Below are 15,788 nucleotides of genomic sequence, written 5' to 3' on the forward strand. Positions count from 1 at the left end.
AGCTGAGGGATGGGGCTGGAGAAATGTAACCACTCTCAAGCTCATGGACAGAGCTTTGCATACAGGGACTGACCATCCATGATATAATGATCTACAGTGTTTAACATTCACTTTATTTACAAATGTGTTAAACAGCTTATTTTTGGTTCTGGAGTAAGACAGTTAAACTATGCTCATGAGGCATCTAGAAGTTACCAGTAGCCTATATTCTTCAATAAACAATGGATAAATATTAAATAAAGTCTAAAAATGGATGGCAAGATTCAAAGGCAGATTCATATTGGCCATATATATACACTAAATGAGTTTGGACTCCTTGTTGGACACAATAGCTGGTTAAGGATAACCCCATGTCAGAAATACTAGTATTCATTGTATTTTCTACATTTGATAAAATTGTTTGCTATGGCAATTTTGCCTTTTTGATATGAAGGAACACCTTGAGAGGAAGGTGTGAAATATAAGGCATATATTTCAAACTATGATTTAAAAATCAAGTCATTCGTGTTGTCCATCGTATTGCTTATTACAAAATTGGAATTATGGAATGCACGATCGCAGAGAATGGACAAAGAGCTCATTATGACTACACTTCCCAGCATGCGTGGCGCATAGTAAATTTGTGATGTCACAATGAGTATACGGTTACACTGTAGCATTCCTTACTCTATTGTTACTTTGTAACAAACCGGGGCAGAGGCGAGGAAAAGGAGGACGTCAATCTGGCAGAAATTCCGTAACATTTTGACATTACTGTACCAAACAAGGCGAAGAACGTAACGGTCATTATACTTGAAGAAAAACTACATCGATCCGATTGAAACCACCATTGCAAAGAAAGGATAAACGAAACAGATGTCAGCGGATTGCTCTTCCAATGCAAGCATTTAAAGGCTCAAACCAGGAAGATAAGTCATCCAGCAGTTATCTCAAATTGTAACGTCTTAAACGAAACGGATAATGTCAGTAGCCTAATAAATTTCAACTAAAGTGTTTGACGTCCTTCTTTCCCACCGCCTGCCCCGGCTTTAGGATCGCTACGTCAAAGTTAAATGGAACATGCACTCCTGGAAGCGACCATAAAACAAATGTCCTTTATGTAGTCAGTTAGTTCGTTACACTATTTCTGCATTAGTAGGCTGACTATCACATAAATAAGTATTCATACTGAACAAATGAACAATTCGTTTTACTGTAAAAAGCTTTAGCTTACAACTAGAGAGAAGCTAAAACTGTCGGGGAAAAAAATCTAAATAGGGCGTTACAAGATCCAAGAACAATCCTCGGTGAATAAAAGGAACGTTCCGCGTTTTGATCGGGAGAAGAGGGTCCTTTTCTGCCGAAGGTAAGGGGCATTTGGGGGTTTATTAACGTTTTACATGGTAGTTTGTCTTTGCCAAGAGGTGACATGGTATGCTGGAGAGACGGGACCGGTCGAGGCTCCTGTGTCTGGCAGTTAGATTTACATGATTTCCTACTGCACCCAGTCATTCGATCGTCCTTTCACGAAATCTAGTTTGTTGTCGTTTGCGGCCGTTTGAGTCACTCGGTCGTTGAAAGGTTTATTATCAGCAAGTAACCTACACTGTGCGTAGTTTTAGGACTGTCGGAGCTCCTCTGATTGTCATACAGTATTGTCCTCCTTTATTGTACATGCATACTATTGAGTCTAGCCTATGTAAAGTATTGCAATTCTAATAACATAGTATAGGACACTGGCTACTCTAATTTGTTTCAACTAAATTAGGTCATCGTTATGGAATGTGTTTCATTGAGTTCTTCTGATAGCCATTTGTAATGTCTAATGCTTTGCTGAAGAATATAGAAATGTAACAGATTTTGAATTCTACAAAGCCTACCAGCTCACAGTATGAGAACCAAGGCCTGATACATTGTCCTTTGTATGTAATAGTCTAGTCATTAACTGATTTTGGCTGTCTGGGCCTCTTGGTTGTGGACAGTATCACATGATGAACCTGCATGCTTGTAATCATATCAGTCAAATCTTTTAGTGACATTTAGGAACTTTCTGCAATAACTCCACCATGTTTTGTGTAGGAGATTGTTGCTACCTCCTGAAAGGTCCTTCTGTAATAAGGATCATACATAACGTGCATTATACTTTTCCCCTGTAAAAAAACTATGGAGACACATTTACTTGCAATGCAAACTCTATAGTAATAATCAATAGGCTATATTCTACTGAAACTTCAACAGAGAAGCAATAAGTTGCAGTCCCATTTTCCATAGGGCTATATGATCACATTTGAATTCTGAGGGTTGGTTTCACCTCATGGGATGGAAAGGGAAAGGGAGATACCTAGTCAATTGTTCGACTGAGTGCTTTCAACTGAAATGTGTCTTCTGCATTTAACCCAACCCCTCTGAATCAGAGAGGTGCGGAGGGCTGGGGATGCTATTTATGTGGATGTAAAGATCATTGAAACCATGAAGGGGCACACATATGGCTTACAGTAGGCCTACACAGGGGTATAGAGAGAGAGTCTATTCAAAAGTCTCAGCATGGCCCTTATTTGACCCTCTGGTGTTGCCGGAGTGACCTGTCTCTGGCATCCAAATCCCGTGCTATTGAAGGGTCCTGCGCTTTGTTTTTAAAGGAAAAGCTAAAGGGACATAAGGCTATCTATCTACAGAACAGTTCGTTTTTTTCTAAGCCATTCATATAAACCCCTGGCTGCTTTCCTAGTTGCCATGGTGACGTTTCCCAGACTCAATGATTTTGGAGCAGGATTTTCATGCGAGACAGAAAGAGAGGGAGTGATGGGTTAGGAATACAGATGAAAGGAGAGTGAGGCTATAGAAAAAAGCTGATGTCACCTCGGTGTGGTATCAGGAATTGATCCAGATTTGATTTAATTAATAGATGTTTCTAAACAGTTACAGTGGAATAATATAGTATTTTGTTATTCAGATGGGCCCATAGGATATATGTATTATTACTACGTCTGCTGTGTCTTATTCTCATGCCTTGGCTTGATGAAAGTTCATTTTGGTGTAAAATGTCTAGATAGGCCTCCATGGCCTTCACTATTGTATTCATTCATTCATTCATTCCAATTGTGTACCTACGCATATGTGCCAGGCTGTTACTCTATCCCTGTCTGTGACGGCTGCCTACCTTCTGTCTGTCTCTGAACATAATTTGTCTCTTTCTCCACCTTCAGACATCAAGTTTCCATGGAGGCAGTTTCGTCTCTCAGCCTCAAGCGAAGATTTGAGGAGGTGGACAGTGGCTCTCCCTACTCTACACCAAAGGACTCTGACGATGAAATCTCCAGCAGTGACAGTGCTGACAGCTGTGACAGCCTCAACCCCCCCTCCAGCCCTGCACTCACACGTAAGGGCTATGCTACACTGAAAAATGGTTCTCAAATGGTTCTTCCTCAGCTCTTCAGGTTCCTTGGAGAACTCTTGCCCGATAAAGAACCTTTGAGTTATTGAAGAACCTTCAGAACTCTAAAAGGTTTTTGAAATGTTTGGAAGCCTGCAGATGTGTCCCTTTCATAGCACACAGCAAATTGTCCAGTGTTAACTAGTGTTGATATTTCATTGTAACATTTCTAGTGTTGATTCAAGAGTTAAATTAACACTTGGTGTAAAATAACTCCAGTGTTGGTGTTAGTAACCAGAGCTGAACCAAACACCACGCCCTTCAGTATCATATTTCTCAGCATGCTCTAATGCAAGTTGTTTTTTAGAATTGTTTGTTTCAATATTTTTATGTTTAATTGATTAATTAAGCTTATGCTACTCAAATATAAATAACATACATTTTGTAAACTATTCCAATCTGTTACTTGGACTTATTGCTACCGTTCCTGAAATGGTTGTTCCATTTTAGATGTTTAAGGTAGTCTCATATTGTATCTTATGCTGTGTTTAGATGGTACGAGATAGACGCTAGACGGCAAACCAGATGTCATTGTTTTCAATGAGAGCACAACGGTAAAATGCTGTTGAGGCTGGCGGTGAATGACGTCAGCTGCCAAGGTAGACGGGACTTTCCGCCAGAGTTAAAAACTATTTCACCTTTGCCTCCTACGGAATGTTGATTTGCACTGTTTGTTTACTGAAATCACCATAGCAACACATACAGTCGTGCTGGCTAGCTTTTGCCGTAACAGTATTTCTTGTCCTGCTATGCTGACTTGTTTGACAGTTTTTGCATCCCTCGTCTAAATGCAGCATTAGTCTTCCCAACCGTGGCAGTGGTTCTGAATGCAGGTTGCGGATGAATTAAAATTCCAAATGTTGGATATCCCCACTCTGGCTGAATTCCAATAGGAATTACACATCACTTTGCAAGCCAGCATAATGTGACATGCAGGCCTGATGTGGCCTGTAAACTACAAGTTTCAGGACACTATATTAGCTTAAAAGTAGGCCCTCAAAAGAAGGCCTTATGAAATATTTATTGTATTGTCTTAAAAAAATTATGCCAACATATTTAGGATCCCATGGGATCTCAACTGGTGAAGGCCACACAACTGAAAATGAATGAATGCCATAATCATGTCTGTCACTAGCAAACATGGTCATGGGTGGTACTGGTAACTCTAAAATTCTCTCGAAAGGAACCCTGGGAAATATGCAAATAAGGCTTAAAACCTCACGGCAGGGCTTTTCAATTCCTGTGCTGGAAGGGCCGAAACATTTCTGGTTTGGGGTTTTTGTATGGTTCTTCAAAGAACCGTAGCATTTTTGTTCTTCAGATCACTCTCAAGAACCTTATTTGGTTCCAACTTGCAGCTTTATTTTTAAGTGTGTACGGTACAACCAGCATTACTTGTCGGCTAAGGTTCTTACCAATTACACTGATGCATGACTACTCTAGGCAGATCGTTCGTGAAGTAAAAGGATCATTTCAAGTCTGTCTAAAAATAGGCTTGGCATTAAAGTGTATGAAAGGGTTGTTACTCTGTAATAACCCTTATACTATCTGTGGTAATAACCACTCTATGGAAACTGTTCACCCATTCTTACCTCTTTCTCCTCCCTGCTCTTTTCTCCACCTCCCTCCGCCCTCTCCAGCAACCTCCATCCTAAGACGGCACAAGCCCTCTCCAGGCCGGAAGCGGGTGCGGTTCGATGTGGTGACGGTGTACTACTTCCCCAGGCGGCAGGGCTTTACCAGCGTGCCCAGCCAGGGGGGCAGCTCCCTAGGCATGGCACGCCACCACTGCTCCATCCGTCGATACACACTGGGAGAGTTCGTCCGCGAGCAGGAGACCAGTCACCGACACGCCCTGCGCCAACACCTCCGCCAGGAGAAGCTCAACGCTCGCAAGATAAAGGTGAGGTCAAGCATTGGTCGTTCCGAGAGACCTGAAAGTGTTATGTTTTTAATTTCAGGACCTCCTGAGGTTTCAATCGGGGAATCCCTGTTCAGCACTAGTTACACAAGCATATCTTAAGTTAACAATCAGGTTTTAGTGAGGAACGTTTATGTATAACTTCCACCCCCTCTCTAGCTGACGCGTAACGGTACGGTGGAGTGTGCCCAGGCTGACCTGCTGACCCTGGAGGACGTGTCAGACGACGACTTGGATGTGGAGGGTGTGGAGGTGGACGACTGCTTCTTCCTGCAGCCGCTTCCCACAAAGCGGCGTCGGGCACTGCTCAGGGCCTCTGGTATCGCCCGTATAGATGCCCGGGAGAAGGCTGAGCTACGGACCATCAGGCTTTCCAGGGAGGAGTGTGGCTGTGACTGCCGTTTCTACTGTGACCCCCGTCACTGTGGCTGCAGCCAGGCTGGCATCAAGTGCCAGGTGTGTTAAATCAAATGAAATGCTTGCTTACGAGCCCTTCCCGACGATGCAGAGTTTAATAAATAAAACAGTAACACATGAAGAATAAAATAAAATACACAAGAATGGAACTATATACAATTGAAGTCGGAAGTTTACATACACCTTCGCCAAATACATTGAAACTCAGTTTTTCACAATTCCTGACATTTAATCCTAGTAAAAATTCCCTGTCTTATGTCAGTTAGGATCACCACTTTATTTTAAGAATGTGAAATGTCAGAATAATAGTAGAGCGAATTATTGATTTATTTCAGCTTTTATTTCTTTCATCACATTCCCAATGGGTCAGAAGTTTACATACACTCAATTAGTATTTGGTAGCATTGCCTTTAAATTGTTTAACTTGAGTCAAACGTTTCGGGTAGCCTTCCACAAGCTTCCCACAATAAGTTGGGTGAATTTTGGCCCATTCCTCCTGACAGAGCTGGTGTAACTGGTCAGGTTTGTAGGCCTCTTTGCTCGCACACGCTTTTTCAGTTCTGCCCACAAATCTTCTATGGGATTGAGGTCAGGGCTTTGTGATGGCCACTCCAATACCTTGACTTTGTTGTCCTTAAGCCATTTTGCCACAACTTTGGAAGTGTGCTTGGGGTCATTGTCCATTTGGAAGACCCATTTACGACCAAGCTTTAACTTCCTGACTGATGTCTTGAGATGTTGCTTCAATATATCCAAATCATTTTCCTTCCTTGTGATGCCAACTATTTTGTGAAGTGCACCAGTCCCTCCTGCAGCAAAGCACCCCCACAACATGATGCTGCCACCCCCGTGTTTCACGGTTGGGATGGTGTTCTTCTGCTTGCAAGCCTCCCCCTTTTTCCTCCAAACATAACGATGGTCATTATGGCCAAACAGTTCTATTTTTGTTTCATCAGACCAGATGATCATCAGATCAGACATTTCTCCAAAAAGTACGATCTTTGTCCCCATGTACAGTTGCAAACCGTAGTCTGGCTTTTGTTATGGCGGTTTTGGAGCAGTGGCTTCTTCCTTGCTGAGCAGCCTTTCAGGTTATGTCGATATAGGACTCGTTTTACTGTGGACATAGATACTTTTGTACCTGTTTCCTCCAGCATCTTCACAGGGTCCTTTGCTGTTGTTCTGGGATTGATTTGCAGAACGCGTCTCCTTCCTGAGCGGGGGATGACGGCTACGTGGTCCCATGGTGTTTATACTTGCATACTATTGTTTGTACAGATGAACGTGGTACCTTCAGGCGTTTGGAAATTGCTCCCAAGGATGAACCAGCCTTGTGGAGGTCTACAATTTTATTCATGAGGTCTTGGCTGATTTCTTTTGATTTTCCCATGATGTCAAGCAAAGAGGCAATGAGTTTGAAAGTAGACCTTGAAATACATCCACAGGTACACCTCCAATTGACTCAGTTTATGTCAATTACCCTATCAGAAGCTTCTAAAGCCATGACATCATTTTCTGGAATTTTCCAAGCTGTTTAAAGGCACAGTCAACTTAGTGCATGTAAACTTCTGACCCACTGGAATTGTGATACAGTGAATTATATGTGAAATAATCTTTCTGTAAACAATTGTTGGAAAAATTACTTGTGTCATGCACAAAGTAGATGTCCTAACTGAGTTGCCAAAACTCTAGTTTGTTAACAATAAATTGGTGGAGTGGTTGAAAAACGAGTTTTAATGACTCCAACCTAAGTGTATGTAAACTTCTGACTTCAACTGTACATGAAGTGTCTAGGCATCAGGATAGATAATAATAAGGTATTTGAGGTAGATATGTACATGAAGGCAGGGTAAAGTGACTTGGCATCAGGATAGATAATAATAAGGTATGAGTTAGATATGTACATGAAGGCAGGGTAAAGTGACTAGACATCAGGATAGATAATAATAAGGTATTTGATGTAGATATGTACATGAAGGCAGGGTAAAGTGACTAGGCATCAGGATAGATAATAATAAGGTATGAGGTAGATATGTACATGAAGGCAGGGTAAAGTGACTAGGCATCAGGATAGATAATAATAAGGTATGAGGTAGATATGTACATGAAGGCAGGGTAAAGTGACTAGACATCAGGATAGATAATAATAAGGTATGAGGTGGATATGTACATGAAGGCAGGGTAAAGTGACTAGACATCAGGATAGATAATAATAAGGTATTGAGGTGGATATGTACATGAAGGCAGGGTAAAGTGACTAGACATCAGGATAGATAATAATAAGGTATGAGGTAGATATGTACATGAAGGCAGGGTAAAGTGACTAGGTATCAGGATAGATAATAATAAAGTATGAGGTAGATATGTACATTAAGGCAGGGTGAAGTGACTAGACATCAGGATAGATAATAATAAGGTATGAGGTAGATATGTACATGAAAGCAGGGTAAAGTGACTAGACATCAGGATAGATAATAATAAGGTATGAGGTAGATATGTACATGAAGGCAGGGTAAAGTGACTAGGCATCAGGATAGATAATAATAAGGTATGAGGTAGATGTGTACATGAAGGCAGGGTAAAGTGACTAGGTATCAGGATAGATAATAATAAGGTATTTGAGGTAGATATGAACATGAAGGCAGGGTAAAGTGACTAGACATCAGGATAGATAATAATAAGGTATGAGGTAGATATGTACATGAAGGCAGGGTAAAGTGACTAGGCATCAGGATAGATAATAATAAGGTATTTGAGGTAGATATGTACATGAAGGCAGGGTAAAGTGACTAGGTATCAGGATAGATAATAATAAGGTATGAGGTAGATATCTACATGAAGGCAGGGTAAAGTGACTAGGCATCAGGATAGATAATAATAAGGTATGAGGTAGATATGTACATGAAGGCAGGGTAAAGTGACTAGGTATCAGGATAGATAATAATAAGGTATTTGAGGTAGATATGTACATGAAGGCAGGGTAAAGTGACTAGACATCAGGATAGATAATAAGGTATGAGGTAGATATGTACATGAAGGCAGGGTAAAGTGACTAGGCATCAGGATAGATAATAATAAGGTATGAGGTAGATGTGTACATGAAGGCAGGGTAAAGTGACTAGGTATCAGGATAGATAATAATAAGGTATGAGGTAGATATGTACATGAAGGCAGGGTAAAGTGACTAGGTATCAGGATAGATAATAATAAGGTATGAGGTAGATATGTACATGAAGGCAGGGTAAAGTGACTAGACATCAGGATAGATAATAATAAGGTATGAGGTAGATGTGTACATGAAGGCAGGGTAAAGTGACTAGACATCAGGATAGATAATAAAAGGTATTTGAGGTAGATATGTACATGAAGGCAGGGTAAAGTGACTAGGCATCAGGATAGATAATAATAAGGTATGAGGTAGATATGTACATGAAGACAGGGTAAAGTGACTAGGTATCAGGATAGATAATAATAAGGTATTTGAGGTAGATATGTACATGAAGGCAGGGTAAAGTGACTAGGTATCAGGATAGATAATAATAAGGTATGAGGTAGATATGTACATGAAGGCAGGGTAAAGTGACTAGACATCAGGATAGATAATAATAAGGTATTTGATGTAGATATGTACATGAAGGCAGGGTAAAGTGACTAGACATCAGGATAGATAATAATAAGGTATTTGATGTAGATATGTACATGAAGGCAGGGTAAAGTGACTAGGCATCAGGATAGATAATAATAAGGTATGAGGTAGATGTGTACATGAAGGCAGGGTAAAGTGACTAGGCATCAGGATAGATAATAATAAGGTATTTGAGGTAGATGTGTACATGAAGGCAGGGTAAAGTGACTAGACATCAGGATAGATAATAATAAGGTATTTGATGTAGATATGTACATGAAGGCAGGGTAAAGTGACTAGGCATCAGGATAGATAATAATAAGGTATGAGGTAGATATGTACATGAAGGCAGGGTAAAGTGACTAGACATCAGGATAGATAATAATAAGGTATTTGAGGTAGATATGTACATGAAGGCAGGGTAAAGTGACTAGACATCAGGATAGATAATAATAAGGTATTTGAGGTAGATATGTACATGAAGGCAGGGTAAAGTGACTAGGCATCAGGATAGATAATAATAAGGTATGAGGTAGATGTGTACATGAAGGCAGGGTAAAGTGACTAGGCATCAGGATAGATAATAATAAGGTATGAGGTAGATATGTACATGAAGGCAGGGTAAAGTGACTAGACATCAGGATAGATAATAATAAGGTATTTGAGGTAGATGTGTACATGAAGGCAGGGTAAAGTGACTAGACATCAGGATAGATAATAATAAGGTATTTGAGGTAGATATGTACATGAAGGCAGGGTAAAGTGACTAGGTATCAGGATAGATAATAATAAGGTATGAGGTAGATATGTACATGAAGGCAGGGTAAAGTGACTAGACATCAGGATAGATAATAATAAGGTATGAGGTAGATATGTACATGAAGGCAGGGTAAAGTGACTAGGCATCAGGATAGATAATAATAAGGTATTTGAGGTAGATATGTACATGAAGGCAGGGTAAAGTGACTAGGCATCAGGATAGATAATAATAAGGTATGAGGTAGATATGTACATGAAGGCAGGGTAAAGTGACTAGGCATCAGGATAGATAATAATAAGGTATGAGGTAGATATGTACATGAAGGCAGGGTAAAGTGACTAGGTATCAGGATAGATAATAATAAGGTATTTGAGGTAGATATGTACATGAAGGCAGGGTAAAGTGACTAGGCATCAGGATAGATAATAATAAGGTATGAGGTAGATATGTACATGAAGGCAGGGTAAAGTGACTAGGCATCAGGATAGATAATAATAAGGTATGAGGTAGATGTGTACATGAAGGCAGGGTAAAGTGACTAGGCATCAGGATAGATAATAATAAGGTATGAGGTAGATATGTACATGAAGGCAGGGTAAAGTGACTAGGCATCAGGATAGATAATAATAAGGTATTTGAGGTAGATATGTACATGAAGGCAGGGTAAAGTGACTAGGCATCAGGATAGATAATAATAAAAGTAAAATAAAGAACAGAGTGGCAGCAGCAAATGATGAGTATAAAAATGTATGTGTGTGTAATATGTATGTGTGTGTGTGTTGTGTCAGTATGCGTGTGTGTGTGTGAATGTGTGTGGGTTTTGTGTGGGAGTCATTGTCCATTTGTGTGTGTTTGTGCGTTTGTGCGTGATAAGGAGTTTATAACAGAAGGCTATGGAGTTGAGAGGTACTGTATCTGTTCAGCACTCAGTACATATTAGAGCTGTGATGATACCAGTATCACAATATTTTTACCAATGCAAAAATGAAAGCACGAAGAAGACCAAAGTCTTTGGCCCTTTAAAAACCTACTGTATGTAAAATATTGTGTGCTATAGCTTGGAAAACACTGGATGTTTCCAACATTAGTGCTGTTTTCCTAAAGAGGTTACATCCGCTTCGTGTTTTGTTTCCTTGCCACGATACTAATGAGTATTGCGATACTGGTATCGTCCCGGCCCTAGTACATTTGTCAGAATTTGTCTAAAGATAAACAGCAAATCAATGTCTTACAGACAAACTGTCTTTGCTGAGTATTTTATGACTGTATATGTTCTCTCAAATGTTGTTCTCTTTCCAGGTGGACAGGATGTCTTTTCCCTGTGGCTGCTCTCGTGATGGCTGTGGGAACTCGGCAGGCCGCATCGAGTTCAACCCTCTCCGCGTGCGAACACACTACATGCACACCATCATGAAGCTGGACCTGGAGAAGAGGAGGCTGCTGGGGCAGAAGGCCGGGGTCGGGGGGGAACAGTATGCAGAGTCTGACCTGCTGTCCTCCCCCTCCTCCACCAGGCCTCCCTCCCCAGACCTTGACCTGTCCACAGGGGCCCATGGCCTGGACTCTGAGTTAGAGACAGAGGAGAGAGAGGTCCAGATGGTCCTAGAGGCTCAGGACCTCCTGACTGACCAGGCCTGCCTCGAGCGGGAGAACGAGACCGCTGTGCTCCACCTGCAAAGTGCAGAGGAGCAGGAGAGGATGAGGGAGGAAGAGGAGGAGGAGGAGGCGCAGCGGGGCAGGGGGGGAGCAGGGGGCCTGGGGGAGCAGGCTTTGTGCCTTCTGCCTGGGGCCCTGCAGGGGGAGATGCCTGGGGACACAGGGGTTGGGGTGGAGGGGTCCCTATCTCCCTCCTCCAGGGCCCGTTCCCCACTGGGGCTACCCTGCTCTGCATCACAGAGAACCAGGAGGGAGATGGGGAGGGGGACAACCCCTGTGGTGGCCTCAAAGACCCGGCCTCCTCCTCCCTGCTCTACTATCAGATAGGTCCCATGGAGAACCAAACGTTTCACAAGTCTCTGCCTGGGCAGGAGGAGGCGTGTGTAGAGCGAGAACCAGGGGGAGGAGAGCAGCGAGGGAGGGATGAGCATGGAGGTAATACCTGCAGGCAGGATGAGGGCGAGTTTTTGCCCACGGTGGCTCTGTGCTCAGAGAATGGCGTGGGGGCTAAGGAGTTACCATTCAGCCCCCAGCAAAGCTCCTTAGAAGGGCAGTGTCAGGAGGAGGCCTGCCTGGCCACAGAAGGAGAGTTGTACCCACCACTGCCCCCTGAGGTTTAGTACTAGCACCTCTGTCAATGTTTTGCACAATACCTTCATTTTGAGCTGAATAAAGCCTACACTACATGGATAGACAATGACTATGATGTTACAGGTTAGAATTCATGTTAGTAACCGTCATTACTAGAAAAATCTATTTGGAAGAAATGAGCTTGTCCATTAAAATAAAGTGAAGGAGGGAAAATCATCCTGAAAGCACACCCAGATCTTTCCCCCGCAGTAGTACTGTCAGTTCAGTTGGAAGTCAATGAAATGCTCTCATTCTAACGGGGCTGGAGATCATGGGACCTGTCCCAAATGGCACGCTAATCCCTATATAGTGCACTACTTTTTTGTCCAGGGCCCATAGGGCTCTGGTCAAAAGTAGTGCACTGTGTAGGGAATACGGTGCCATTTGGGACGCTGCCTGGTTGGCCTTTACGAAAGAAATGACTCCAGAAGCACGCATGTTTCTCTGGGAGGTGTAACTCAGTAACTGAGAACTAAGTAGTGTTGTTTTTAGTTCCCGGCACCACTAAGAGACGATGTGGTGGTGTGAGTGTTAACATTTGCTCTTGGAGATGTTGGTCAAGGGAGCATTTCAGAATCATTCTTTGGATTCCAGTGGCTTGGTTAAAACAAGAAGGTGAGGTTAAGAAGAATATGTGCTCTGTTGGATTCTAATAAACACCAGTTGTGTTGAAAAAGTTTGACTAATTGGCTAGCATTGTAAATGTCACACTGTTCTGGTACACTTTGTCCAGCTTTTTAGCTGTAAGCTTTGAAGCCAAATTAGGGCCACTGGCAGTATCTACCTATCTCTCTCCCCCCCCCTTCCAGACCTAACAAACAATCCTGGAAATACTTGTTTTTGGTGTACTGTATAAGTGTTTGAAATGGGAAAGGCAGAGCTGAAAGAGCTGCTTGTTTGGTCTTCATGTTGTGGTCTGTCTAGGCACAGGGTGGTATGTGCCCCTCGCTGCATTGGGGCAAAATGGTAAAATATTTGTAGAGATCAAAAGGTTTGCACCGGCTCCTCTTTCTAAATAGCGTCTCTCCGGGTCTACCTACCTTAGGCCTCTCATGCAAACACAGTTTATTTATTAAAGACAAGTTTACCCTATAATAGTGACCATTACAATGTTATGATGTTATTACACTTCGTTTAACAACGTGTCTTTGTAAAATTGGGATGCTGTTGACATTGAGCAACAACAGAAGTCTCTGTGATCTCTGTTTAATCAATGAATGAAAGAAACCTGTCTTTGTTTTTTAGTTAGCATGTCAGATGATCGTACAGGTGGTCAGAGTCCATGTGAAGTGGACCATGTAATGCTGAAGGGACAAAATAGACCTGCTTTGTCCGTCATGTCTTCACGTCATATGATGAGTCGATAAGGGGATTCTCTATGAAACACAGCTATTTTAAGTCATATGACGACGTCATTTTCAAAATATAATTTAAAGACTTAAAAGAAACTGAAAGCCTAAAGCTGTTTGAAGTAGTAATACAGAAATACAGAAAAATGATGTGATGTTGCTAAATGATGTAAAGAGGATATGACAAAACCTTAATTGCATTAGTTTTTGTTGAGTGTGTATGGATGTGTGTGCACGTTGTTTGATTGTCTTTGTGTGTGTTTGAGTTTGTTGGGGGGGGTGGGGCGTGCATACAATTAGTCATATTTCCTAAAAGGTGCTGTGATAGGTTAAAACATGTGTAACTTTTTCTGAAGTTACGAGAAATATATCATGTCAAGGACTACATGTATCTTGATGGACATTGAATCACGAACGTTTCTGATTGAAAGTTTGATCAGAAATGGCATTGTGACCAACCATTTCTGTGGCGAGGGAAGCGTTACATTAAGCCCTCTGACACAGGGATGCAATGGCTGTGGCACACTGTCTGCAAATGATGATAATTGCTTTGAATGACATACTGTATAGGTTGTCAGTATATGTAAATGCGATCCTATAACATATTTTGGTCTTTTAAATGTATTTTTTGTGCTGTGCCTGTTTGTACTGACCTATGTATGTGAGTGTGCCGACTCATTATGCACAGTCTTCATCCTCGCTTGACTGATCTGTTTTAAAGCTTGCTGCCATCTTGCCCAGTGTATCATGTACTGTATTATGGGCCTAACTAACACAGGATGAGATGCTGTGCATGAGGTTTCTGATATGTCTTTTTGCCTTCATTTGTTGTATTAGCAATATGATAATGCTTAAGAGTTGCACCAAAGCAGTGGTTTCAAACCTGATTCATTGCTGTCATCATGCACCCGTTTCTAGAAGAGTTAATAAGTCTCCAGCTCTGATTCATTCTGAAGACTCGTGGTGATCTTCTCAATCGTATAGATGTATTTCCCACCATTGCTTACCTTGACACAGTTCCAGCTTCTAAGTAATTGGTGAGTGAAACTGAAAAGCTGCCTATTGTTGAGTCCTCGTCTTTGGCTTCCTATGAAATAGATTTAGGTTTGGGACCACTGCACTAAATGAGCTCCAACCCACTATGTGATTATATGATTATTATGTTTGTATGTGTCTGTGTGTACGAGCAGAGGTGTGTGTGTGACTGAAAATATGGACTGAGGTTTGGTTGGACTTCATCTCAAAGCTGTGATAATTACTCTTATGCTAACTGTTGCCTAAAGTGGACAAAAATGTTTTATACAAAAAAAAATGTAAATGAAAAGATACATTAAAAAAATAAAACACAAACTCTGGTTTGGATTGTATGATGGCCTACTTTTCTTCCTTGACTATTTGTTGTGTGTTATATTACTGAGTCCTTGTCTCTCCCAGGTGCTATACATGAGCTGTAAAAAGGACAGAATGTCGTCAACAACTTCAGAAGCCATTCGTACGGAACATTCACTAGAGGCTTCAATCTGTTACCTGGATAAGATCCAGGGTGAAGACTTTCTGCAGGGGCTGGCCAGCACCAGATTGGAGAGTTAAGATTCACTGCCGCGTATAAACTGAAATGTAGATGATACTTTTGGAAAAAGTGAGTTTAATCTCTTGATCATCTCTCCAGTGCCAAAGGGACACAGCTGAATTTGGATAAAGTTAAGTACAACCAATTCTTTCAAAAAAGGAGTAGGTTCACTCTGCCATTTCAGCACTAAACTGACCACTATGTGAGAAGAGAGTTCTACCACTTCTAAAACTCTAATCATGGGTTACCGTGTTAAATTATATGGCCACTAGAGTGCAGCATTGATTCATTTTTAAAGTGTTGCACTGCAGTGTGGACTACCCCTTGCTGCCCATGTCAAAAGGCTGTGTATATTTTGGGTTGGACACAACCTTTTGTTTTGAACTGACCATGTATACATTTTATGTTTTTGTTTCTACAAGTCTCTCCTCTCACCCTTATCTTCCTT

The 15,788-nt window shown here is 41.6% G+C and overlaps 1 protein-coding gene across 2 annotated transcripts; it reads left to right on the top strand.

Moving 5' to 3' along the window:
* Window positions 1–624: 624 nt before the first annotated feature.
* On the top strand, window positions 625–15,120 carry LOC106567166 (cysteine-serine-rich nuclear protein 2). Of its 2 annotated transcripts, XM_045693238.1 has the most exons (6): window positions 625–1,345; window positions 3,186–3,358; window positions 3,905–4,011; window positions 5,053–5,315; window positions 5,493–5,789; window positions 11,435–15,120. In XM_045693238.1, the coding sequence occupies exons 3-6, from the start codon at window positions 3,972–3,974 to the stop codon at window positions 12,116–12,118; spliced, it is 1,284 nt and encodes a 427-aa protein (XP_045549194.1). In that variant the 5' UTR covers window positions 625–1,345; window positions 3,186–3,358; window positions 3,905–3,971; the 3' UTR covers window positions 12,119–15,120. The 2 variants fall into 2 exon arrangements, with proteins under 2 accessions (XP_045549194.1, XP_013991631.2); XM_014136156.2 differs by lacking the exon at window positions 3,905–4,011.
* Window positions 15,121–15,788: the final 668 nt, after the last annotated feature.

This window comes from Salmo salar, chromosome ssa13 (genome assembly GCF_905237065.1).
Source record: "Salmo salar chromosome ssa13, Ssal_v3.1, whole genome shotgun sequence".
Classification (NCBI taxonomy): domain Eukaryota; kingdom Metazoa; phylum Chordata; class Actinopteri; order Salmoniformes; family Salmonidae; genus Salmo; species Salmo salar.

What these genes read in the sequence shown, in the direction of transcription:
- LOC106567166 (XM_014136156.2), top strand. Translation starts at nt 3,199, where the DNA reads ATGGAGGCAGTTTCGTCTCTCAGCCTCAAGCGAAGATTTGAGGAGGTG. An exon ending in CTCCAGCCCTGCACTCACAC is followed by an intron (nt 3,359 to 5,052) that starts GTAAGGGCTATG and finishes CGCCCTCTCCAG; the next exon opens with CAACCTCCATCCTAAGACGG. An exon ending in AGGCTGGCATCAAGTGCCAG is followed by an intron (nt 5,790 to 11,434) that starts GTGTGTTAAATC and finishes TTCTCTTTCCAG; the next exon opens with GTGGACAGGATGTCTTTTCC.